At 42.1% G+C, this 27,312-nt stretch overlaps 2 protein-coding genes across 5 annotated transcripts in view; both read right to left on the minus strand.

Moving 5' to 3' along the window:
• Positions 1–13,844, minus strand: part of LOC311026541 (low density lipoprotein receptor adapter protein 1) — a 29,579-nt gene extending 15,735 nt beyond the window's left edge. For both annotated transcript variants that reach the window (XM_084030168.1, XM_084030169.1), the window contains exon 1: positions 13,613–13,844. In XM_084030168.1, coding sequence (XP_083886294.1) covers positions 13,613–13,697 — 85 coding nt within the window. In that variant the 5' untranslated portion in view covers positions 13,698–13,844. The remainder of the gene's footprint in view (positions 1–13,612) is intronic.
• A 1,443-nt stretch (positions 13,845–15,287) lies between these two features.
• Positions 15,288–26,685, minus strand: LOC311026508 (E3 ubiquitin-protein ligase RNF19A). Of its 3 annotated transcripts, none has more exons than XM_084030108.1 (9): positions 26,078–26,685; positions 25,082–25,557; positions 22,023–22,228; positions 21,728–21,875; positions 19,809–19,971; positions 19,282–19,396; positions 17,716–17,847; positions 17,139–17,388; positions 15,288–16,957 (listed from the first exon to the last, which is right to left on the minus strand). In XM_084030108.1, the coding sequence occupies exons 1-9, from the start codon at positions 26,228–26,230 to the stop codon at positions 16,672–16,674; spliced, it is 1,929 nt and encodes a 642-aa protein (XP_083886234.1). In that variant the 5' UTR covers positions 26,231–26,685; the 3' UTR covers positions 15,288–16,671. The 3 variants fall into 3 exon arrangements, with proteins under 3 accessions (XP_083886234.1, XP_083886232.1, XP_083886233.1); XM_084030106.1 differs by having other exon boundaries at positions 15,289–16,957; positions 17,139–17,409; XM_084030107.1 differs by having other exon boundaries at positions 15,290–16,957; positions 17,139–17,409; positions 21,728–21,869.
• Between the last annotated feature and the right edge of the window lie 627 nt (positions 26,686–27,312).

A 27,312-nucleotide genomic window follows, 5' to 3' on the forward strand; every position in this document is an offset into this window, starting at 1 on the left:
GAAAAAACAGACGGAATTGTGTAATTTGATGATAAAATGACTAAAATACTCAGATCAGAGGCAAATTTGCATCGTATTGGCGCTCACTATTCAAAGGCACAAGCTGAGAGACTCAGTGATGCATCACTTAGCAGGCTAAATATACAGCAAATACAGCCAATGAAACTTGGGGGAGGAGTCACTTGTTTGTCAACTAAAGAACTGATGAATGATAAAAGTGACAATGAGAGTAAAGGGATGGAATGATTTGTGTTGTAAGTGTACTGAATCACGAAAAAAAAGGATTTAAAAATGGAAAACATGGAATTTTGGGGGAAATTAGCTTAATTTCAGACTTGAAAACATAGTAAAATAAGGGACACTATCTCTGGAAAGCTATTTTACTGTTGAGCTTTTTTAAAAATGTTTTACCTGATCGTATGTTAATAAAAGATGTAGAATGGGGTGGGTATCAACAATTGACTTGCACTACAGGCCAGCTTTTAGCCTTTCCAAAACCATAAATACAAGAAGAAAAGTATACCAAATGGATTAAACAGTGTGTTTAGCTGCAAACATTAGTAAGCCAAGCTAACAAGCTTATATCTACCCTTCCAGGGCCAAGAGTTAGTGTATTCCTAGTTTGGAACATCCGCTGAGTGGGAGCCAAGATGCTACTATGACAGAATAAACGGCTTGGGGAAGTTTGATTCAAGCAACCACCACCTAACTCACCCTCTATCAAAGTATGGTGGTTTAGCCAAGGGTCACTTCAGAACAATTAAAATATGCTTCACCTCGATCAAATCCAATATCGACCCTCCAGGTGAGTTGGATGCTGCGATACAGCATCTCCTTGTCAAAGGATTTATTGCACGGTTGCATTCTGAAAAAATGTCACCGCACTACAAAGCTGAAGCGCTACAGTCCATGTTGTGGCTTCACCAGGCTACACACATGAATTATTAAAAAGGGCTTCATGTTGATGCTGCAGGGTTTCCAATATATTATCCGCCTAAAAGAGGAGTGCTTAAATTTTTAATAAATCCCGTATGATTCTACAGAGGGACAGCTGATAAGAGTGACAGGCTGGTGGTTTAGGAGGGGTGGGGGGACTAGCTAATACTCAGGAAGACGGAATATTTGGAATTTCCACTTTTACTTCTATGCTGTATATTTGTCATCCATGTGTGTGTCAAGGTGATCTAATAGAAAAGTCCCAAACAAGATTAGGAAGTGCGAGGCCGTGGTGGTGCACTGATGACGTCCGCATCTTTTATTAAACCCGATGCCTGGCAACACTTTCCCACCCAGGCTGTTGCAGCAAGTGCACTGAATCCATTATGTCCACACAAAAAGCCTCAGAGTAGGGACACACGCTTAAAAGGAATCGATGCATCGCAACGAAGGCACGGAGCGTTTTTTGATGACATTTCACTGCGCCGGACCTCAAGTGTGTTCATATAAAAGTTATAATACAAAGTTATTATATGATCGCCTGGAGAGGTTCAGCACTATAAAATATTCAACACTCGGCGACTGACTAAAAGCGTATCCGTTTCACAGCTGATATGAATGTAATAGTATAATAGGTGCCGTGTGCTCGGCACGCCTTCAGCTACAGGCAGTGATCACCAGCTGTCTCTTTGAGCTCCGCGCTCAGTAATTTAATTGCACTTACAAGTCAAAAATCGCACCCGAGTGAACTCTGCTTCGGCTGAAGACGCTGACGGTTAATTAATAAAAACGCAAACAGGAGCACACAAGCACAATATGGCAAGGAAGGGCATATGTAGGGGCATGCAGGGGGGGTACTAACACACACACACACTTTCCTCAAGATGCCATCATTTAACTACAAAGCAAAGAGTCTCTCTGTGGAAATGTCTTTTCAGAGCCGTCCATCCACTCTGCCCGACACATTCAATGTAGTACTATAGCTCACTTTTGCTGCTGGACTGTGGATTTTCCTGGAGTCGGCGGCTCTTCAGGGAGTCATCGGCCCACTCCAAACTGGAAAAAGTACTGGACGACCATAGCTACGGCTAGAGTTAATTGCAAAAACTGTTGGAATAAGCATGTGCTCCAGGGTCAAAATAACAAAAGCAGTCCCTCGTTTTCTATTTCCCTACAGGTCAGTAAGTAGGCCATTTTTTCCTCCCTCACAGCATCTTGGTTTAAATCCAAAGCATAATACTAATACATGAGCAAGGAAACATTCAGCTTGCTTTTTTTTTTTTTTTTATTCGACCCATGTGACACCCCCCCATCCGTCACATCCTTGTAATATAATCTCTCTGCAGTACTGTTTTACTCATCCGTTGGAACTTTGAATCTAGGACACCACCTTGACAGGGAAAATAGGCCGCACATTCAGGGAAGATGGTGAGCTGGGATGGTGTGTGTGGGAGGGGGGTGTAGCTGGTTTCCGGATTCTGCCTTGAGGGGGAACCAAGTAAAGCTAAGTCCTTCCTTTCAAGCACTCACTTGTTTCTTAATTCTCTCCTTCCTCTCACCTCTCTCACCTACCATCTATGATTCTTCACTTGCTCTGGATCTGATTGAACCCACATGTTAAAAAAGACCCCCCCCCCCCCTCACATATAAGAGACTAGCTAAATAGCGGGGGTTGATATCAATATTTCAGATTATCAAGCCACTCCTCAAACATCAAATCACGGAGACATGGGATCGAACAGCCCATGTTGCTTAGCAACCACAGATCCTATCACTACCAGCCCGGCAGCAGCATGGAGGTGGTACCTGAACATTATATTACTGAACACCTTGGCACGGCATCAAAGGAAATGTAGAAACCACATTAAAGTGCTCAGATAATGGTGGAATTAGCCCGTGCTCTGAACTAGAGCAGTACAACAAACTCCTCCACCTCTGGAATTTAATATTACACATCCCGTGGGTCCCAAACGCTCTGAATTCAAACAAAACTGCTCGGATATGTTTAGGAAAAGAGCATGTTTGGTTTAAAAGAAGTATGTTTGTTGCGTAATTCAAGATACTAGTCCAAGAAGTTCATGTTGAATGTATGGCTGGATGGAAGTCATATGACAAAATATCTTTTCAAAAGGAGAAAAATCCTCTGAAATGGATGGATGATGACAGACTTTGGTCCCTTTTTTATTATGAGCCTATGGGCACTGCTTGATTACCCACTATATCACCATTTAATTAAAACATTCTTATGCGGTTTGAAAAGTTTAGGGTGTAGAAATGTAATTTAATTGCGCTTCTCATGAAGAAAAATTCATAATTTTTTTTTTGAAAAACCTATAAAATGGATGATTCATACCTTGAAGGGTTTAAAGAGAATTTATTTGGTGTGTGTCTACTTGTAAACACACACCGCAGAGACACTTAGCTTCTGTCATCAAGTTTTGTTTTAATTTTATTAACACCGACAGGAAAAAAATCACTGGGGTAAAATCATTCAGGTTCATGAATCAACCAGTTGTCCCCGAGGTCCTTGAATGAATCAGTGCTGGTATGGATCTTTCTGCATAATCCCCTTTTCACTCACTAATTGCTTTCACTCCAAACATCCTATCTGCTGTAAATCATAATGATGATGTGAGTTATCTAGTTTATGCATGGCTGAGCAAAGAGAGCTAGCGAAGTGGAAGCGGTTTAGGATGGACTCGTAATATGATGGAAGAAATGTGAACTTATAGAGCGACATCACATCAGCAGAAACTGAAAAATTAAACAAAATGAAAATGCTTCACGGGATCGTTGGAGATTTTTGGAAACACAATCATTTACTTTCTTGGCAAAATTAGATGAGAAGATTTATACTACTTTCATGTCTGTATGTTAGGCCTAAATATGTACAGCTTAGCTTAGCATAAACACTGGAAACGGACAAAAAACAGCTAGCTTTGGCTCTGCTAAAAGGTAGCAGAGTCTACCACCCCTAAATTTCCCTCGATAACATTTTATATGTCATTTGTATGATCTTATAAAATAAAAAGTTGCGGTTTACTTTGAGTCTGGACAGAGTCCGTCTAGCTGTTTTCACCCTTAGCCTTTGCTAAACTAAGCTAACCGGCTGCCGACTTTATAGTAGCCTTACTAATGAAAAACTGAGCTGTGACCTTTTTACATTAAAAGGAAATAAGCCTTCATCCGTTACGTGTGCTGGGAAGCATGAAAGACACACAGAATGTGCGATAAGCAAGCTATTTAAAACGATAACTGAAAAACATAATCACAACTTGATGACTTTCCTATAATGTCTTGAATGCAAATTGACTTTGACTGCAGTTAGTATGCAAAGCATAAGCTTCAAACCTCCCCCATCAGGAACCATTCTCCAAAAAGGTCTGTACATATCATTTATTAGAGAGGATCAAAGGATTCATGTAGAGCATGTTTCGTCCTCAGAAGGATAATCTTGTGTTGGATAATAAAGGGTATCTGAATCTGAAACGTGTTTATTTTTTCCCAGTAAGCAACCAACAATGCCTTTGTTCAGAAAAGGTTGTGTAAAGCCATTTAAATGGCCATTTATATGTGCCGCTCAATCAAACAACATCAGGGGAGAGATGTTCATTATAAAGGATTATTTACAATCTCCTGAGAGTTATAGTTTATAATTGACCAAAGGGCATTAAATAGAGATGTGACTTGGCAGTAAATGTCCATTGAAAGTATCTTGGCTCTTTTTTATTGAGTGACTCAGCAGTAGTTACGTTTATCGTGTAGACTGCTGGTGTCTGTTAAATTAATACGTTTGGGATTGGCCTATAAACTTTTTTGATGCCATTCTGTTGTAACAGGAAATACAAAAGGGGCTCTTTTAGAATGTCTAGGGTGTCAGACATACCTGGAAAGCAACTTAAAGTCCTCAAGGAATATAACATTCCTTTTCAATTTGAGGTCAACTGTTCTACCCAATGACCTGTATGCATGTTTCATCCTAGTAATTAAGAATTTTCAAAACTGTTTCTATATAGAAACTGGAGAACAGGGGGAGAAGGTTCAAAATGATATAACAGTAAATAGTGTGAAGAGAAACGGAGTTACAGTTCACATTCACTAAAGAAAGAGTACAAATCATACAAAAATAACATAACCACATTAACAATGCAGATACGGAAGGAAATGTTTCCTTGCGGCTATTTATTCATAAAGCATAATTGCTGAGCACCGTGGAAGGATTGTTTTCATTAGCAATTCAAACAGGGCATGATCCTCTCTTTGCCGATACAGATCTTTTACCCCCCGGAGTCAACTGGCTCCCATTTCAATATCTTCATCGGCTATAAATAGCTCCCTAGACAGAAACCCATAACCCTATTTCATAATAGGTTTATATTTAATATTATGTTTTCTATTCAAGGGTAAAGCTGCGACTTGTAAAAGAAAAACACAAAGTCCTGACGTCTCCCAGACATGATCCCAAAGCTGAGTGCTCGGAAGACAACGCTTTGCTCGTGCAATCATTAGCTTTCCCATCCATTATCTCGGCAAAGCAAAACAAGTCACCTTGGAGGGATGCTGATCTCATTAGAGACGATGTAGCTGAGGGTTTCCCACAGGAATCCCCTCTAATGGGATAACACACTTTAGACCCTTCCAGCTGACGGATGAAGTCTGACACAGTTGGGTACCGCCTGGAGTATCATGGGGGTGGGTTTTAAGATCCTGGGCTGGATTTGGCTCCAGAAGGCTACTGTACATGCAAGGATGTACAACAAGTGTGGTTTCAGAAGTGTATGAGGTTTTCCAACCAAAGACAACAAAAAACGTGGACTCTATAATGCATTTCAATCAAATTTGACAAAATGTTTTATTTTTCTTTCATATTTCATATTTAGAGATATCATGATACAATGACATTGTCTAAATATGTCTGTAACTCACATATAGAGCTATTGTATGCAAGGTTTGACCTTATTCAACTTAGCCAAGGGCAAAAATATTTTTTTATGTAAAATGTAAAAATGATATGCAAAAATAATTCAAAATGAATTAAGGTAAAGAGCAGAAGCTTAATTTTAAAGTCCATATTCATCCCTAACATATGAACTGATAACATAAAGAGGAATCTGTTCATCCAGGTAATTCACTCATCATCCACAGCCCACCTTAATTCGTTCAAAAGCCAGTACATCACGATAACTTGGGCTTGTCCTGCTTTGTTCCAACTATAAATAGCACGCACAACGTTTCTATACAGCACTACAGAAGTTTTCCATTTGCACTTTTGACGGTATATGTAAGCTATTTTTAGGAGTGGGTTCCTCGACTCTCGGTGCAGGGAGCTGGATGGGGACGTGATGTGTCAGGAACGGTGAGGGGGGTTTGAATTTTTCAGAGGAACAGAACAGGGAGATGGGATTTCAGCTCTCCAGTGGTGGAGACACACACACACACACACACACACACACACACACACACACACACACACACACACACACACACACACACACACACACACACACACACACACACACACACACACACACACACACACACACCACACACACACACACACACACACACACACACACACACACACACACACACACACACACACACACACACACACACACACAACACACACACACGCAGTACTTAATCTCTCTCACACACCCACCAACAAAATAACAATAGAAAACATGCTCAGAAAGGCTCTTACACCAGAGTGACAGCATAGCCCTCTTCACAGACAGCTGCCACAGACATCAAACAGAAAAAAAGACGACTCGGGTATTGGGACTTCACCGCACACTGGAAAGCGTATATGTGTGCATCTGTTATTGCGGCAGCTCTCCCAAGATAGGGTCTCTCAGTTTCCTTGTGTTGCATAATTCACTTTACTTCAGGCCAGGAAACCTTGTTGGTGCTAAAAACACTCCAGAGAGACTGCAGAGCAGCATCATTATGAGCTGTGTGTAAGACACTAAAAAGGGTGTTTTGATTACAGGTGCTAGTGTTGATGGAGGTGAAACACTATGTATTTAATCTGAGTGAAGGATGCCCTCAGCTGTCAACGTTAAACTGGCTAACAAACGAAATGTAGGCTTAGATAAGGTACAAGGCTTTAAAAGAAGAACATGTGAAGGCCCAGAGAACATCTATGGTAGGGTGAAAAAGAGAATGTGCTACACTCGCCAACTCTCAAGGGTCTCACGGAGGAAAATCGATATAGAATATGACGTAGAGCAGTTTTTAATAACATGAGGCTGAGGCTTTAAAAATCAATATTTGTGGAGAGCAACAGTGATGAAAATTTACTCGACGCTTCAAATGTAACAGGCACAAGCATGGGAAAGACTGTTAAAAAAAAAAAATCGCCATGACAAATTGAATTGGAGAAAATTATTGGAGGATCAGTTTCAGCCTACAATACAACAAAATCAATATAGCAGTAGTTCTGAGAGAGAGAAAATAATAAAATCTGCAGTGACCTTTCCAACAAAATGAAAAAAAGGTTTTCAATGATTCAACCAAACACACACACGAAGAATTAATGTACTTCACCTGAGCACATTTTGGGATTGAAAGGCATTAATATAGAGGTGATAGTTGGGGAATAAAAGGACAGAAGGGCTCCCACTAAGCTTTGATTAAACTCAAAACCACGACAGAAAAAGAATGATCTATTATTAAATATCAAAACACCCATAGCAACCGCAGGATTAAAACATAAGACGACAAGTGTGACAGGACGAGCATTAAGTGTGTTGAAGCACTTGTCACCACACTGTCAGGTTGAATAGTATTCTTCTCACCTGCTCCAAGGAGGTTTATAGTGTGGCGATGTCTTCAATCCGTTTAATGCCGTACCTCTTGGCACCTTTGTAACCTGAACCCGTTTTGTGTGTTCAACACATAATATAAATATAAACTATATAAGAAACTTACATTGGAACACATAAAAATAAAGGCTGACAATCTTCATGCTAGCAGCTCTGCGTGAGGCTGTGCGGAGCTAAACGCTAACGTTAGCATGGCAACATGCCCACGATGGCAAGGAGAGCATGTTTTGTGTGTTCAACACTTAATACAAATATAGCATAAGAAACTAACAGTGGGAACTAACTGGCAACACATAAAAATAAAGGCTGACAAGATTAGGATTCTTCATGCTAGCAGCTCTGCGTGAGGCTATGCGGAGCTAAATGCTAAAGTTAGCATGGCAACATGCTTGCAACGGCAATGCTAACACACTGATGTTTAGCAAAGATGTTGACAATGTTCATCATCGTAGCACTAAAAGCAAAGTACAGCTATTGGACAAAGTCAGAAAAGTTATGAAAATTAATCTTGGCAGGAAGGGGAATGTTTAAAGTAAATACCATGCTGATCCATCAAAAATCTAATCTAGACCAACGGACGCGCTGCCATCCGAGGAGCCTCGCCGTTTTTATTAAAGTTTGGTAATAGAAGAAGCATTCGCACCAATTATGTTTTGTCAGAGACAATCAAGTCACCGTGTGGGGAAACAAAGGAGTCAAAGAGGCAGAGCTGTCAGGGAGGTAGCTTTGCTTTTGACAATAATCCGGCTAATCGCACTGTTGGGGATATTGAGCTCATGCAGTTCTCTTTCGACCAAAGTGGAAAGAGTCAGGAAGGGTCATGGGCTCATACAAAAAAAAAAACCCTCACTGCTATCATTCAGACAATTAAGTGAAACTCCATGTGAACGCGTTCACAGGGGAATTTTGCTAAAATGTCACAATGTTTGTTCAATTTATCTATAAGACCAAATCCTGATAATTGTGAGCATTTTGAATCTTCTACAGGCTTCAATAACTTACACGTCCGATGCAGCTTTGGCAGCTGCCGATCTTAGATGAAAGTTAACCGTCTAATTGATTTCATATTTCAAAGCACGTTCCATGAAAACTCATTAGCGGCACTTTATCATCTTATCTATCCTCGGTCTGCGGCTGGTGAGACTGGGAGCATGAATTATGCAGCGTATAGGTGGGAAATCATCCTGGTTACTGCAAGATGCAATAACTGAGAGTTTCTTCTTTTAAAAAAAGTCTTCGATGTGATTGACAATGTTTTCCTTTTAGAGAAGATTAGCTATTTATGAGACGGACCTGTGAACAGGAGTGTTGTTGGGTGGAGGTACTGTCGAAATCTCCACACTAATTAACTTTAATGAAGATTAAACATGACAATTGACTTTTATATTAAACAATATGTATAATAACGTTTAATCCTGCCCTATACTGTAACTAATAAGGACCTCAGATTGAGATTGAGATCATTTGCAAGGAATAATCTGCAAAACCAACTAAAAAAAAGAAGATAAGGAGAGTATACTCTCTGTTACTTAAATTTTGGCTTTTCCTTTCTTCATCTCTTGGTGCATTATGAGTGTGTAACTGAATACAGGGCACTGCTGCAAAAGGTCATGTACTGTATGCAAATTCAACCTTTCCTCTAGATGTTAAATAAATCCAGGCCCAAGCTACTGATTAGCATGGAAAATTATCTGCAACTATTCTAATAGATTATTTGTGTTTCTTTGTATGTTTTTTCTTTGTTTTGCATTACTGTAAAGTGAATATTGGGTTTGGACTGTAGCTCAGGCAAAACAATACATTTAAACATTTCCGTCATTCTAAATTCCCCTCTATTGGATTGTGATGGCAGCAGAAAAACTTGGAGAATAGCCGATAACATGCAGACAAAAACAAAACCGTCCGCTTGGCTGGATACCACTGGAGATGATGAGAAAATATGCTTTCTGTGATTTGGGTAAAAATCTCTTTTTAAATTGGGTTCCTAGTCTACACAGACAGATTATGTTATTATGGGGTGGTTTTTGGCACTCGAAGCACCATTAATGACATTAATTCTGCATCGCAACACAAATCCAAACAAGCTCCATCAGACACCAATTATCAACTCATCAGCTGCGATCACATTGAAAGCCGAGGCATTCCTTGTCGTTTGCGTCGCACTAATCCCCGCGTTCATCCCTCTCCTAATGTATTGATGACATTCCTTTCATCGTGATCCCGTATCGTCCCCCAAGCCCCTCCTCCTCCTCTTCCCTGGTGTGTCCCTGACTCACGGGTTACTGACTCTTAACGAGCCATTGAGGGATAATTGCTCCTCGAGGGTCAGTGCTAACTGACACCGCTGCCTCCTGCGCGTCATTCAAGCCCCTGTCAGCTTTAATAGAACTGAATTCAGAGCCAGAGGTTCCAGCCGGTCGAACCTAACGACTGTCGAGTCCACTAATTTCAGATCAAGCCTTTCTCTCTCGACTGCAAAGCACAGCGATGCAAACTGCAGATTCTCACATTTTATTCCCGGCAATAAAGCTCACGAGATGTGTGTTCAAGAACTAAAAAAAGAAGCTACGGGTTATTTTCCATTCGTTTTTCCCCCTTTTACTTTCTTTGACATTGATCACAAAGGCGTGCAGCAGACGCAGGCTTTGATATTTACACCACTATAAGAATTACAAGAAAACAATCCTGGACCCAAGGACACTGGATTCAGTGAGTCCCCTGTTTGTCCCAAAGCTATACAATTTTAAATTGATGCAGACTGTACAGCACAAACATCCTTGGTGCCAAGGGCAAAAGTGTGTGTGTGTGTGTGTGTGTGTGTGTGTGTGTGTGTGTGTGTGTGTGTGTGTGTGTGTGTGTGTGTGTGTGTGTGTGTGACTTCTGAGACACTGAAAGCTCTGCGCTGCTTCCATGTGATGTGATCCAAAGGGAAGGCTTGTACTCGGGGCACACGCTGTGTCCTCTTCCGTCCTGCCAGTGGCTTTGACCTCAACAGATGACAACGGACGCCCACCAGGGGCGATGGGGAAGTGTGGTACATGTCAGTTTTTTTGCTGGCAAAGGAACTGAAAAATGACTTCATCCAAGTCCAGAAATAAATATGTTTTTATGCAAGTAAGGTAGAGTGAAAAAAATGTTTTTTTTTTGTTTCTTTAAACGGCTACTGTGACTTAACATAGTAACCGATGAACATGTTTTTTACTTATTTCTCATGTCTTATCCTGAGATTGTACAAATACAAAAGTCAGAGATTTAGTGGTAATAATTATGGATTAGTCAGACGTGCACATTGTCAGTAGAAGACAGTGTTTAAAACGTACACCAGGAAGGCCACAGCCATGGTGACAGTAAATATCTTTCAATTTTAGCTCTTTTCAGACAAGAAATAAGAAGCATTGCCCATCTGTCTGTTAAACTAAAAGCTTTTCTATATTTAGAAATTGGTGGCAATGTTCCTAAAGGCTTGACAGGACCCTGTCGCAATGTTTGGCAAACCTGCTGCCCGACAGAAAATGGTGACACTGCAGGAAAGTGATGCTATCAAGGTGCTTAATCACACGCTGCATCAGCGTTGCACTTCAAAACTTATTTTCCCTTTCAAGACCAAACCAGGCATTCATTGAATTTCCATTCATTTTATCTTGCTACTGCAGACTTCACATTAACAGTATTCAGACTGTGTTACCTGGTCCGACCTGGTAAAACTGCTGTCATGACTTTAACGGACTCAAGAGCTCATTCAGACATCATTCAGACATTAGACTGACAGGCAAAATTTCCATTAACCCTAACGAGGTGCACGTCTGAATGGGATTTTTCACACGTGATCCTTCGACAGAAACTCACACAGCAGTTAAAATGTATTGTGACATTGATTTTACATCATATGACCAAGCAAGTACTTACATGACCACACATTGACCGTATATATTGTCATTAGCTGTGGCCATTTAACGACACACTAGATGTCTCAAGCAGCTGCAACGTTGCCTCATTTGCATTCCGAAAGCCAGCTTTGACGCATCGCCACATGCTGGCACACAGACGCCGTCCTCTCTCTCCTAAATTGCCTGCTAAGTAGCTCCTGGACATCAGCGCTCACTCCCGTCTGTCTGCACTGGTGGTGACAGCTATGTTCACATTTTCTCAGCCTGATTCCTCTGGAGGCTCTCAGACACAGCTCGCTTCTGTCATCACACGCTGGAATACAGCTGGAACCTGCGACATCACTCAGCTTTTTTTTCCCTCCCTTCCCTCTCTCCTCTTCAATAAAGAGGAGAAAAGCACAATGCGGGGTGTCCTCCTAACTGTGTGACACAAATACAGCTTTCAATATAAGATGTTGATGGTTTGTGTGACAGCTTCTGTCATCGTTAAGTCACCAGGGTAACGATGGAGAATATGTTGCTGGCAGGAAAACAATAACAACTGCCATCCATCAATGTTTGCACAAAAGCCAAGATCGGAAGTTTTCAGTCCAGCAGCTGTCAACAGTCAACATCTTAAACCATTCAAGATAACCTCATTAAAGCCCTAATCCAAAGGGAAAACTTCTAAATCCTGCAGACTCAATACTCAATATTCAATCATGTATGTAGAACATTTCCTCGAGAGAGTAAAGACACTCTTTTCTGGATGTGAAATTCATCAGTCATGTTTAATTAAAGCGGACATGGGCTGCAGATTATTCACAACACAGGAATCCAAGATAAGGCAAAAAAGAAAAAAGAGGAGAAAAAAAAAAGCATGCCAGCATGCTAGCATTTATAGGCGTGAGAAGCTCAGAGGCGATGTAGCTGCAGGGAGGGAGCTTTCAAGACAACACTCCACACATCAGGGAGACAGCCGAGCTGCAGGCAGCAGCCTCGCTCTGCCCGTCACGCGGTTTGTTGCTCTAACCCTTCAACATCCTCCTGTACTTCACACTGTAGGGACCGAGGAGCAGCCGTGCACAGTTTGCACTTCCTGAATCAACTGAATAAAACTATGTTTGGTGCATTGATGAAGAATACACATATAGATGGTTTTTTTTTATTTGTTTGTTTTCCAAATATTGTGAATTACCTCATTAATGTGTTCAGAGGACAATAATAAAAATCACTTTAGGCTTTATGTAGATTTACATTCTTTAAGGTATTCAGTACTGAGTCTAAAATGCAGTGTTTATCTCTTGTTTGTACAAATTGCAATAATTATAGCATTTACACTTAATTTAGGGCTACAACAAATTGGTATTTAATTATGTGTAGCTCATTTATTTGATTAATTATTTACTCTATGAATATATATATTTTTTAAAACAGTTCTAAGAGGATGTGATGCATTCAAATGTCTTGTTTTGTCAGACCAAACAGTGAAAAACTCAGAAATACTCAGCAAATCCTAACTATATTTGGCATGTTCACCTTGTTCACACAGAACAATTAATCAAACATAAAAAATAAATTTTTTCCTCCCTGAATCGACTGACTCTAAATGAAAAAAAGTCGAGTAATCGACTCATTTCCGGTATCAGTTTGAATTAGCTGCGGGGGGGTTTATCTCATGTATGCTAACCTGGTTGTTTTGGTAAATGACAGCTGACATCACAGGGAAGCAAAGCGATTAGAACCGAGCCTGAACCACGCAGACCTGTGATTTAACAGCTGTTTACACTACTGTATATCCAGCTCAGATACATTTAGCAACAAGACAAACATAAAAAAGCACAACAGTCCACAACCACGAGCAGCCAGAGGCACACACCGTCCTTCTCCTCCCTCCCCGGATACATTTCACCGTCTTCTCCACAATCTTGCGCAACATTGTCGCGAATCCGAACATGACAAACCAAAAACCGTCTCACTCACTTTCGTGCTTGGAAGTTCCCCATGTGTGCCGCGGAACTCCGGGGCTCTTGATAATCGCTCTGCCGGCAGATTTCAGGGCATCCATCCCGAGGTGTGTCTCCGCTCTCCGGCAGGTGGATTTCACCTCCCCCGCCCCAAGTCTCCGCGTCCGGACTACGGGAAGGTAAATACAGCAGGATGGTGCTCGACGGAGGATGCGCCAAAAGAGGATGGAGAGAGCCCCGCTGATATAGAAGTTACCACCCTGAAACGCTCCGGTTGTCTCCCCCCTATCCCCTCTCTCCCCCCCTCCTCAGTAGAGAACCGGCGGAGGGCGAACACCTACTGCACCGGCTCTAAAGTTAAGGGCGTATCCCTGTAACCTTGACTCACTGACGGTCCGAAGTGCTCCCGTTTAAAGGAGCGACCTTAATAAAACACCGCGACATTAACGTTGCAGTGTGAAGAACTTTATACTCTCTAATGACTTTGTGCTTAATGAGCTTATTATTGCACTTTTTTTTTGTCCTTATAGACTTTCTGTTGTTTATTGAGCCTTTATGTTGTTTTATTTAGAAAGAATAGCGTGTTTTATTTAGAAACATACTTATTTTAGGGTTCAAACTACAGGATTATTTAGTGATGGATATGTAAAAAAAACCTCTTTAAAGCAATTTCTTCTCCATTATTAATTTTTTTTCCAGGCTGGGTCACATATATGTTAAGTGCTGAACAATAATTTATCACAAATTATCAACTCACGCTTCAAAACTCAATGTTAGGCAAATGCTTAAATTCTAATTTTTTTGTATATTGGCGCCCTCTAATGATTACATCCAGTTATTACAGCGTGGTTGTGGCCCTTCTTCAACATGGTCATATTTGGGGATATGAGCTGTAAGCCATTTTTTAACAAAATAACCTATAAATTGACTTTTTAATTATCGTGGTGGCCTAAGACAAAGGTTCCCAAACTGAGGATAAAGACACCACAAGGGGTCGTGAGATGAGATGATTATCGACAGAGGAAAACAGGGAAACAAAACTCAATTCAGACACAAATGGGTATATTAATCTTTTCAGACTTTCCTCGTTTTTTTTGTGAATTATTAGATCATTTTATTTCAGATTAATATTCAAAAAGCACAAAGTAAAACTAGTGTTACCGCCTCACGGTTGTTTGCCTCCTCCAACCGGTCATGCTGCAGTTTACATCCATGTCTGTCCAACAAGGTCCTCACCTCATCATTTTATCCTTTTAGATGTTTGTGTGAAATTGTCCTGATAGCATATGAATTTAAGTTATGTCCCAAAACGTGTTTTGTGAGGTCACAGTGACCTTTGACCACCAAATGGAGTGGATGTTTGTGCCAAATTTGAAGAAATTCCCTCCAGGCGTTCCTGACATATCGAATTCATGAGAAAGAAACAAGCACATTAAAAAAAAAAGACTTGGAGTCAGTTACACGGGGTCACAAGAACACCTTTTAGAGGTCACAAGCCAAACAGGTTGGGAACCACTGGTCTTAGATGATTACCATAACCTGCACCATCCCCACTATGACATCTGCATTATTACAAGCTCTCCTGTCTGTACTATAAAGCTACACAATAAAGCCCACTGATGTATTAGGAAACAGTGAACTCCACTTGAACTCTCATCGAAGGAAAAATCCATTCGTGTCAGACACAAAACATGCGTGGCGTTTTCATCCTTCATGGTGAAATCTTTATTTCATTTCTCTCCACAACCCAGCACAGGTTATCAGGTCATGTCCACGTCTGTCTCTCGCATTTATTTCACACTCAGGAAGCTAAGCAGAGCATGTACAGTCATTGATTTATCATAAAATCATCTAGTAGGGATTATTAGAGTTTGGCCTGAAGGTGGCATGCTGCTGTTGCAATTTTGGTGCTCTGTGATCATTGAGAGGGTCTTTAGTTTATATTGAATGGTCTCAGCAGCGCACACTATTGCAACTACACTGACTGCTGTGTGTGTGTGTGCGTGTGTGTGGTCATATATGTCAGTGCATGCGTGCATTTGTGTGTTATCCTGGAATACACAGCAACTAGGAGAATCATGCAGCTACTTTAAAATTGAAGCCTCTTCAGAGAAAGACTGCATTTTAAAAGGAAATTGCCTCTCGCGGGCTTAAAAAGCTGCACTAAAACAATGCATAAGTGGCATTGCCTCCTGTCTGCTTCCATGGAAGACTGTGGATTTGAGATCAATAGCTATAATTAATGGTATTTATAAGCCACCCAGTCAATTCAATCACTGCTGTAATGTCACAGAGCACTTTTTTTTTTTCTTACTCCAATAGAGAATAAAAGTTACAGGCTTCGACGGCTCTCTCATTTTCAACTGGTTCACAAAAGAGTAATCGAACAGTGCAGCATGCGTCGTCTGTTTGAGGTTGTCCAATTCAGGTGGGACCAAAAGAAATCCCCCCCCCTACTGTCTTGCAACTTGGCTTGGGAGGCATGTGATTTTAACTTGCTGACGCAACAGTTGTCAGATTCTTAATCCCCCCATAAAACAAATCATGCGTGCGGGGGGGTCTCCTTGTTTGTTGAAGGAGAGGGGAGGAAGGAGGTGAGGTCACTTATAAGAAGTGTGAGCCAGACGAAGAGAGGGCCTCATGAAATAGATTTATGATCGATTGGGTGTAAGGTAGTCACTTTCATAAAGGACAACGTAGGGGAAAAAAAAAACATGCTCTCAGTCACTTCCAGTATAGATTCAGTGATGGATGCTATTCTGTCTGCTTTACAGTATATCCACCTCTCTGATGTATCCGTAATAGACTTCATGCCATTTATCTCATACACACACACACACACACACACACACACACAGACACACACACTTTTTCATCTGCTCTCTCTAAACCCGCGTCTTCCTTAGAGGCTGGAGCTAGAAGGCAACTGGTGGGAGGGCCTGTCTTGGAAGCAGGAGGTGGCCTTGGCCAACGATTTTCCAGGTCAATTCAGTGACACGTCAGCTCATGGATTTCTTTATTTCCGTGAAAACCTGACTGATCTTCAACCAAGCACGAAGCCTGCCTTGGAGGACCTCATACACCATCTATTTCAAAGACCGGGTAAACTGTCCCTTCGTATCCGCCTGCTTCCCCGCCTGGTTTCTCTCGTCCTTCCTGCTCTTCTCCTCCTCCTCCTCCTCCCCCCTCTCGTCTTTCTTCCAGTTCTGAGGCACACAGGTAGTCTTGGGACTGGGACTGCGAGCGTCTCAGCGACTCCACTGACAAGCTTCGGCTGGACAGGATGCTACTTAGGCTGGACTGGCGGGCGCCTCTTGGGTGGCTCTCGATTTCCACACGGACCTCAATATTGGTTCCTTCCCTGTGGCGACAGGAGGAAGACATACAGCAATCAATACAAACCTGCAAGGCAATCAGAATGGTTCTGACAAGAGGAAGTCCATGCAAAGAATGCATTGATTTGTCAAAACCAAGATTGTATAATTAAACACATGTTAAAAAGTATCCTAAAAAATAAAAGAACATAAAGAGGCAACATTTACCTCAGAGGAAACGCTTGTGTGTCATCGAGCTTGCTGTCAGGCACAATAACCACCTCGCACTCTGCTTGGCTCTCCTGCTGGGTGTATACGTGGTGTTTCATGGCTTCATCCAATTCCTCATAGCTATCTAGCTCGGGGGGCGTGGTGCTCGTACTGGGGAGGACGCCCACTTCCTGTACACTGACTCTGACTTCCTGGACGCTGGTGTCGCTGAGCGTCGGGTTGTTCTGACCCGTCCAGTGGTCACTGACTACATGAGAGAATAGAAGATCTATAAGAGAAGTTGAAACTTCATCAGATCAGGTTGCACTTTGGAGAAAAAAATGACAATGCACCTACTTAAGTCAAGAGTCTTTAGTTTATTAAAGGAAAAGCTCTACAATTTAGATTTACTTTAGTTTGTTCATTACATGAAGCTACAGTAATAGTTACTTTTCTTTATGCAAACTGCTAAGCTAAGCAAATTACCTACTGGCTCCGGCTCCATGGTTAAAGAGAAAAAAATAAGCCCGGTAGCCGTTTCATCATCTACCTCTCTACCTCTAACGTCAAATGTTTCTGTAAATTCTGCACTTACAGCTGGCTAAGTCCTCCAGTTGGATTTTGTGTGTTTCGGGGGGCTCGTTCTGCGATCGACACCAACCGTTCCTACAGAGCGACATGGGGACGACCCCGTAGACATAAGTCAGCATCAGCGGCACACCCACACCTGCAGGAAAACAGAAACACTGTGAGATGAATATTAAACACACATTGAGTATTAAGTTTTAAGACATGTTAAATAGGTGGATTTATCATACTGCAATACCCCAAATAAACACAAGAGGGAGCCCCTCCTGCTTCACACACTGCACAGCACACAAAACGCTGATCTATGAAGCTTTTCTTGGCATCTTTACCTTCATATCTATGCAATTGTATCGTCTCAAACAATCGCTTAATGCTTCAGGAAGTTATGTCATCTTTCAACAACTTATTTCCTTGCAAACTTTTGAATCCATTCTCTTTTAATTGGAGACATTGATCATTTGTTTTTATTTGAGTCTACTGAATACTTCATATTTCTATTTTATATTTATCAATCTTATGTCAGCCTCCGACCTTATGTCCTTTGTGTCTGTGTTATGGTGGTCTTGATATAAAGTCAAAATTAAGAATATCAAAAGTTCGATTTCTCAACACTCTCCTCCATAACCTTCACAAAAAGTGCTTTCAACAAGCTCCCGAACTCAACGAGCGGCAGCCTGTGTGATTATGTAACCTGTGATCGAGATAGGAATTTGGGAACACAAAGCTCTGCCGACCAAACAAAGGGACATCATTAACACAGCGGGTACTCCGGGACGCTATTGACTCAGCGACGGGGTGAAACCGGGGCAAGAGGACGAGCCTGCCAGCCAAACAGACCACGGGGGAAAAAAGGAGGATGCGTGTGCAAAAAACAGAGAAACGGCTGAAATATGGGAAACAAATCATTGGGATGTCGTGCGGTGATAAAGCAGGTGGGAGGGGATGAGGGTGAAAAGAACAATGCGGCTAAATGTGTGGCGAGGGACGGCTGGTCAGTGTGCGGTAAACGTTACCAGAAGGAAGGGTCATCAAAATGCTACTGTGAATTATTTTCCCTCTTCTCTTCTATCTTATTATTGTTATCATGACCTTATTCTGTTATTAATTATAAACTCTGGTTGAATTGATCAAAGTTTTGTCTGGAACTGATTATTTGGATTCTGTATTTTTCATATCAGTTATTTGTTTTATTGAGGCAATTAAGATCTATTAAGACTTAAAATGATATCAGATGTATTCTTTCCTCTATAATTAATTTAAAAATGTTTGTTTTACCTGAATATATGCACCCTCTAAAGGAATAGTTTGACTTTTTGGGTAATCTAATTTCTCTTGCATTGATTTTAGACTCCTAACGTTATTATGGATAATATAATCTGAGACTCTCTACAGAAAGCAGCCAGCCTCCTGGTCAAACCCTCATCTTGATCCACAAACACTGCCCTCGGATATTAGACATTGTGATACAACTACTACTTATTATTCAAAAATAAGAGCATATTTAGCATAATGGGGCCTCTTTGGTGTCTTTACTAAACCACAGGGCAATTCCATCTGCTTGTTTGTTACCTACCCACAGTGACAGCTGCTATGACCGGCGACACAAACACTGACATCATCACCCCACTTGCCACAGTCAAGTAGTGCTTACTTCCTGAGATATTGTTTTTCTTACAGCGACCATGGACCTGCAAAGTCATAAATAAAACACAAATTAGATCATGGAAATTTAATTTGGTCGTTGTTGTTCTGCGAACACTTATTCCTGTCATATAAACATCCCGGGCGTGCATGAGGGGAAAGAGAAATAGCCGGCGAGACCTTCACAAACAAAAACTCAGACGAGACGACGCACTTGATGAATATTAAGCGAACATTTAAGTTGCACTCGTGTGCCGCTAGTTTGCGATTCACCCGACCTGCAGGACTTCCATGATGTGTTGATTACAAGCAAAAATTAGCAGGAAATATTGGATAATATCTGGTGGAAGATGGTGGTTGATTCAGATATAATTCATTCAGACGGATTTGTTCACTTTTAACATGCTAGTCAACCATATAGGAGTCATTTGCAACTGATGCAACAAACAGGTTTTGTACCTTGCGGCCCATGTAGATTGGTATGCCCACGATGATGACCGGGATGGCGATGCCCGCGATGAGGGAGATGACCACCGGCGCTCCGAGCAACATGCCCACCTGCCACAGAACCTTGCGGGTTTGAGACCATGGCTTCTTCCCCCAGAATGTACATCCTGAAGGACTGAGACACACAGATACACCTTCATGAGTTCAGTAAATAAAAATGGTACAAACATTTAGAAAACATGAGCATTGTGGCCATATGGGTGGAAATGTCTTTGTGTCAGTTTATTCTTCTACTTTGGTCCAGACAAACTGACATTTTCTCCTTGAGTGAAATATATTCAAGGTATTCAAGGTTCAAATCCTCATGACCTCCCCCGACTTTTCCTCTATTGCCTTCATTCATCAGGTCAACATTTTTATATGCCCCATTACTTTATTTTATGTACAAATACATGTAAATAAGAAATGCTAAGGTGGTGACGCTGGTAAATATGACCTGCTAACCATGTTAGCATTTAGCTCAAAGCAGATTGAATTGAATGTTTAAAATATACACAGATGGTGTGAACTCACAATAGACATACTCATAATGATAATCCGACTTAAGATGCAGGTGAAATAAACGAGTACTTACAGCAGCCTTACCAAGATTAACTGTCTGTCTCAATGCTGTCATTGCATCATTACCCAAAACCAATGATCTCATCTGCATTCCTCATTCTAGCTTTGTCCTCAATTACAGTCATTTCCGGCGACCATTCACACACCTATCTTACGTAGTGCTGACGGATGAAAAAGGTTGGTTTATTTAAGCTTTATTTAATACTTTGTCACTCGATTTGACGTCCGGGATAATAAGTGTTGCCTTAAAGTGCTTCGTTAATGCAATATCAATCTTTCCTGTGTTGTGCTGTAATTCAAACTGCCAACAGGAAAGCAGTGCAGCAATGACTCGTGCTGTTTGGTGTTAATCAAGCAGCAATTAAGGTTTTCAGCAGCGACGATATGAGCAACACAAATAGCACAGGGTTGTGTTTCAACAGCAAATGCCACTTTGGGGTTCTAAAAGGCTGAGTGTTTGTGTGTGTTATGGGAAGATATTGAAGTTGGTCGATTTGGCTGTGAGACGCTAAAAGCTTTGCCCTTCTGTAGGATGTTCACTATTACGTGTAGTGTGACAGACGGGGAAAAGGAGACGCAATGCGGCTCGTGCAGACAAAACAACACACACGTGAAAGATCCATACATAGCTACACTTTTTTAAAACTGAGATGAAACTGGTTTTTGGTCGACGTAGCTCATCACCTGCTAGCTCGCCTTATAGCTTGAGTTACATATTCTGCCGCATGGAAACATGGAGGCAGATAGAGCGGATTAATTGATGACAAGTCAGCAGCGACTCCCTTCCAGGACTGGAAAAATCAATGGAAGCCCAGACAAAGAGTTTAAAGCAGCGCTGCCTCTAAGCAGTGACATAATGTAGTGTGAGTGGCCCAGTTTTTAGCCCCGACTAGGTATTGCTTTAAAACATACAGATGGAACAGGGATGCAAACACAAGTACATTAATTTTGCAGAAAGCTATATTAAGTGTATTTTCCTTTAGGAAGAATTGAAGAAAAAAGTTCTTTGTCTTGTGTTTTTGTGCAGTATACTTTCAATGTGTAGGCCGAAATGACTATTTTTATTATTGATTATTTGGATTATTTCTCAGATTTTAGTTTCGACTTTAAAAAGAAAAAAAAAGGAAAAAGTGAAAATGCCAATTTAGTTTCAACCAAACAGCAACTCAAAAACTTAATAACTGAAACTCTTCAGCCTTTTTGCTGGATGAATAAAGTGAACGATTTCTAAATCGTTATATTCTATAGGACGAATCGCGTAATTGCCTGTTCTGGAGGTAAATAAAATGACTCTGTTGGGTGTGTCGTACCTGAGGTAGTGCACGTCGGTGATCTCCTGCATACACAGCCAGCAGAACTGACAGGCACACACAGTGCAGTTCATACGGTTACAGCTGCCATCGTTGGTCTTCATGATGTAGGCACCGCAGCGAGGGCACGCTTTGATCTCCTCTGCATCTTCAGCAACAGAGTGAATGTGTGAGGGCTGTCCGCCATGTTTTTTCATCCAGAAAAAAAAAACATCAAATGTCTTTATTCCAAAAAAAAAAAAGAAAAAAAAAAAAAGGTTTGGAATAAAGACGGGGAGAAAAAAAAAAGGCTCACCTCCTCCAGGTTCTTCATTGAAGACGTACAGCGTGGAGGCGTCGTTGCCCCCGGAGGTGTGGCGGGCTCGCTGCCGCCGGGCCTGATCACACGTCTGGTTGGGGTGCCACAGCTGCCGACAGTGGTAGCAGAACTCCGTGTCGCATCCCTCGCGGCCGCAGCTCAGCTTGGGACACTCTGCACAGCCGTAAGCTATCACCGCATAGCTGAGGAGGGACAGAGATGAAAATCACATACATTTAATATGTAGCTAAAGGGGGATTCTTCGGTGTGAGGCATCATGGGAGGTTGAAATACACGCAACTTTGCTTTTCTGGCTGGGATATCGATTAAATGAGAGTTGTCCTTTCTTGTCTTTGCGAACAAACAGCACAGTTGTTGACTGTGTGCCTCAACAATCACAGTTCAAAGAGAGAAACAAACATCTGCGGGACTGGTTTTCCAGTCAAGCAGAAATCCTTAGACATCCTCAGATCTCCAGCAGACGTGAGGATAACAAACAACAGTGGACCTAATCTCACTCCTCCGAGGCCACATTAACACCCAGTTTAATATTCAAAAGCATGGAATGATCAAATACAAGCCAGTGATTTTCAGAGCCTTTCGGATCGAGGCGGTACTGCTCTGCTGTGAAGTGTTTGAAAAGCTCCTCCAGGGTTTTTCCTTTGGCATCTCCAGCCTTTTTTCGGTTTTCAGGTTTGTCAAAAAGGTAGATGAATCAGACAAGCTGAGGAGCAGCACTCACATAACAGAGGATTATCGGGCTGCCGCCTGGATCCCACTTCGGTTGTCGGATCGGATTTAACTGGCTTGTGTCTCAAGTCAACCCCCCTTTGGGCTGAACAACAGAGCCAGCGTGGACACGCTCATGCATAAACACATTTCCAGGTATCGGTGAATATCTTTACCCTCGCGGTAATTGGATTAGTTGGATATTAAACACCTTAACGCGCGTCGTCGTGCAAAGATGTTTAAAGAGGTTCACACAGCAACACAAACAGCATCGGCATCCCGTGGAGATGGATCAAAGTTCTCACATCCTTATATATCCACACATCTATGAATGCTTTAAAACATCTAAAAATACTCTACTTTGACAAATAATTTGTATCCGACTATATGAATATGCAAATATTTAACTACCAGACACAAGATGTCCCCTAAGTCCATATCGGACCACGATGAGATGAGAAAGGAAATGCATTTAACACATTTGTTAGGCCTAAAGGAGACACACTGTGTGTTTTGTGAGGGGGAGAAAACATGTTCGTTTCCAGGAAATCTCAAATGCATATATCAAACTGAGAAAATAACACATGCTGTGTGGTCTAACTGAGAAAAAGTTTGACGGAAGTTCAAGTAAAACTCTATTCAGATCGACCTGATTAGCGATGCAGCAACAGTAACATCACATTAGTTGAGAACTTCATGCTCAGAAAAAAAAAAAAAAAAAGACCACCCACGCTTCCTTTCGGGGAGTTTGTTGAAAAAGTGAAGAGTGTGGTAAAAAAAAAAAAGCTAATTTGAAACCACCTGGGTAGCATCACATTAGGCAGCGAAAAAAAAAACCACACACAACAAAGAGAGCACCACATTTCGCCACACTCTCTCAGAGCCGACATAATCTCCAGCTAAGCTGCCGTCACTAAGATCTCCAGGAATGTGTGTATGTTTGGGAGCATGGGAATACACAAACCATCACTGTGACCGGTTTACAGAACGGGTCACCACTTCGGAGGCTCCTCAATGTGGGAACTGTTTCACATTTAAAACGCCGCTGACCTTCATGTTATAAATACGCCGAAGTCGTAATCCTTGCAGATTTGTCGGAGATACTTTTGGAAATATGATTCTCTTTTCGGAGTTATATTTAATTCACCGCAGCGTCAGACAGATCGGCGTATTGATTTTTGCTTCCACTCATTCATCACGGCCGGGCTGTGAGCCCTGACGCTCGGGGAGACAGACAGTCTAGCGCCGAGTCCTGAACCCCTGGTGCAAAATTGGACCACAAATATTCCTTGAACACACACACACATTATGATTTCCCATCAGCAGCCCTCTCCTGTTACCCCCTCTGTGAACATTAAGATGATCCTGCATTGTTGTAAACAACGGCAGACAAGATGAGTTAACTCAGAACACGTCCTGTGGTCTATTGTGGGAATGGGGGGGAAAAGAAAACATATCTCAGTTTTTTCCGCAGCATTTCTCCTTGAATCATTTACGCTGACGTCTTCGATCGATACTGCAATGAAATTCCATCGTAGCTGCGACTTTAAACCTCTCTGTGTGACATGATGTAATCCACATTTATCCTCAGGGAGCAAGAAAAAGGGAAAATGATCGCAGAAATGCCAGGCACATCCCCAGTAATTATTGTTATAGTGATATTGTAGTGAGCCGATCCCTTTCTTCCACTGCCAAAGCGACGTGCACTCGGTGTTAATGTGAGTCGTCTCACATTTTCATCGATTAGTGATGGCTTGTAGACACAAAGAGGCTTCAGCATCCGAGAGCAGACTGTTCTGCGAAAATATTTTGGTTGCGTCAAACTTTTAGCAGCCGTGGGATGCATGTAGATCTCAAACGGAGCTCTCAGTCGCTGTCGGTTCGTCTTTTCAAAGCTCCGTCAATCATTCTGAAAAAGCTTGTGTTTCAACATAAAGCCAGTGGTGGGATAACAGAGCTGCCATGTTGTAATGTTGAATCGGGGCTCCTTTTTTTCCCCCTCAAGGTAATTATAGTATTTGAACTGCTTCTGTGTGACTCACGATGCCAATAAAAAAGGACATTTTTCTTCAAGTTTAGACAAGCTAGAGAAGCCATTATTTTCATTATTCATGCCTTCTCCGCTCCCTTATTCAATTTTCTTCCCTCAATGTTAGTTATCTTTACACCAAAAAGAGGGGATTCGTAATCATTTTTTAAGAAACCTGGGCAGTTTTTGTCTTTTATTGAGGGAGTGAGAGTGAAAGGGGGAGATGGGGACCAACTCTACCACTGCGTTATCCTGGCGCCCCGAAACCTGAATATGTTTTTGGTGTTTGGGTTCTCACCTGCAGTCAGGCGCAGGGCACCAGCGTGTATCTGGATCGGAGGCCAGGAAGCGCCTCAACTGATACTCCTCGAACCGCTCCAGCAGCGCCTGGTCATCCAGGATGGCGCGGACGTCGAGCGGCGCCAGCGTCTCGGGGCACTGCGGGCACGCGATGCCCACCCGGCTCTCCGAGATCTCAATGCGCAGGTACTGGCGGAGGCAGTCGGAGCACGTGCGGTGGGAACAGGAGCTGAGTCGTGGGAAGTGGCAACGCGGTTGACTGAGCAGGCACAGTGGGCACTCCTCCAGGTGTTCGTCCAACAGCTGCTCCTGGCTGGAAGTGGAGAGGGACAGGACGCCGGTGGAGCCGCTGCTGACCCCGCCCACGCCATCGGCCGTGGCAGCACCGTCCTCGCCTGCCTCCGCCGACGCCGCCGCCGGACCTCCGCCTTCTCTTCTTTCTCCTCCAGCCTCTTCTGCTGTGAGGCTGAGGTCCTGTTCACCAAAAGCCAGTCACGCACGTTAAAAACAGGTATTCCGCTGCTGTTCACAATCAAAAGGTTTATTTTCAGGAATACATGAAAGCGGATGGAACATCCTCACGTTTGTAGTGGAACTCATTATTGCTGAGTGTGTATGCACGTGGGTACCTGGTGTACTTGGTTTCTTGGCAACAGAATTTCTTGAAATTACCAATTCATTAAATAAACAGTCTAATGGATTTGGGCTATAACTGTGTGGGTGAGGGGAGGAAGCAAGCAGAAGCTAATACATCCAAAGTTAATCATCTACAGCTTCTCTTCTTTCTTTTGCGAGGCGTTTTGATTCAACAAAACTAGACATATATCTCCACATATGGAGGTAGAATAAACTATGTATACATCATTACAACAATTTGTACTTCAACAGAGTGGAACACGATAAAACCAAGATGAAACATTTCATAAAAAACTGCCTACCAGAAGTTAAAACAAAGCAGAAATAAAATGAGATATACCTGCTCTGATAGTCTCACCTGCTCTGGCTGCTCGCTCGGGGTCAGCGTGAGGGCCACCTCCTCTCGGGGCCAGGCTTCCACGGGCCTCTCGGGCTTGGGCTCCGACTTGGGCTTCCTGCTGAAGAAGTTCAGGAAGCTCAGCGGCCCCGTCTGCTGCTTGGGCCTCTTCATGGTCTAGGACTAGAGCGGGAGCAGCAGCTGAGGACAGGCCAACGACCATGAGCGGGATGCGAAAGCGTGTGTGCGTCTGTGTGTGTGTGTGTTTGAGAGAGAGAGTGTGTGTGTGTGTGAATTTCTATGTGCGTGGGTGGGTGAGCAGGGCGAGCTCTCACGGCTCGGAGTCTTGGAGCTGGGCGGCTGCTCTGCTGTGCGAGGGAGGAAGAGTGGGAGAGATGGAGAAGCAGACGACGGGGAGGAGGTAATCCCTGTCCGAGGGGAACATCACTAATTTGGAACCTTTCCGAGGCCTGGTCATGTGATTTACTTTGTCTCTCTCTCTCTCTCTTCTGTCTCTCCTCCTCTTCCTCCTCCACCTCCTCGCAGTTCCCTCGGTCTGAGCTAGTCCTGAACAGGCCGACTGTCCTTCATTGTTTTAGGCCTCCTCTTCACTGATAGAAGTCAGTACCCTGGAAATAAACAGATAGAAAAATAACAGTGAATCAGATATATAGTCAGATAATATTTTGTTATATAAAAAATGTCCAGAGGTGAAAAGTTATAATTCAATATCAATAGTTATCAACTTTCTATGGAATGACATCATGATGATTCCAAGAAAAAATCAATGCCATTTTCATCTAAGTAGCAAAATGCAATAAAATATTTAAAATGGTTGGGTTTACCATGTCATAAGCCCAGCTTGATCCAATTCATACTGTTAAGATAACTCTTTTTCCTCTTTTAAACATAGAAAAACCAAAACCTGAACCCCATTCACATTAATATTAATGTTATCAATAACCTTCCCCTCTGGCTGCAAATTCATAATCCTATTATACAGAACAACAGCCAACGGGACGTCAAAAACACAGATGGCTCAATATGTGCAATGATGTTTCATTTTTTACATTACATCAATATTTAACTACTGCAAAATAAACACAAGATATATATTTGATTTAATAGTGTGCTCAGCCTCTCTCAATTACTAGAAACCTGAGCAGACACAATACCAGGAACTAGGATCTGACCTTTCAATACTGTCACAAAAATAGCATTTTCAAACAAGCTGTGCCATTTTTATTCCTGAATCT

This window comes from Eutrigla gurnardus (assembly GCF_963514095.1).
Source record: "Eutrigla gurnardus genome assembly, chromosome: 16".
Taxonomy (NCBI): Eukaryota; Metazoa; Chordata; class Actinopteri; order Perciformes; family Triglidae; genus Eutrigla; species Eutrigla gurnardus.

Bases quoted from the DNA above. Each gene is read 5' to 3' on its own strand.
- LOC311026508 (XM_084030106.1), bottom strand. From the start codon at position 26,230: ATGAAGAGGCCCAAGCAGCAGACGGGGCCGCTGAGCTTCCTGAACTTC. The intron at 19,972-21,727 runs GTACGACACACC...TGTGTGTCTCAG, and splicing joins ACCGACGTGCACTACCTCAG to TCCTTCAGGATGTACATTCT. The intron at 17,410-17,715 runs GTAAGTGCAGAA...CTTCTCTTATAG, and splicing joins ACTGGAGGACTTAGCCAGCT to ATCTTCTATTCTCTCATGTA.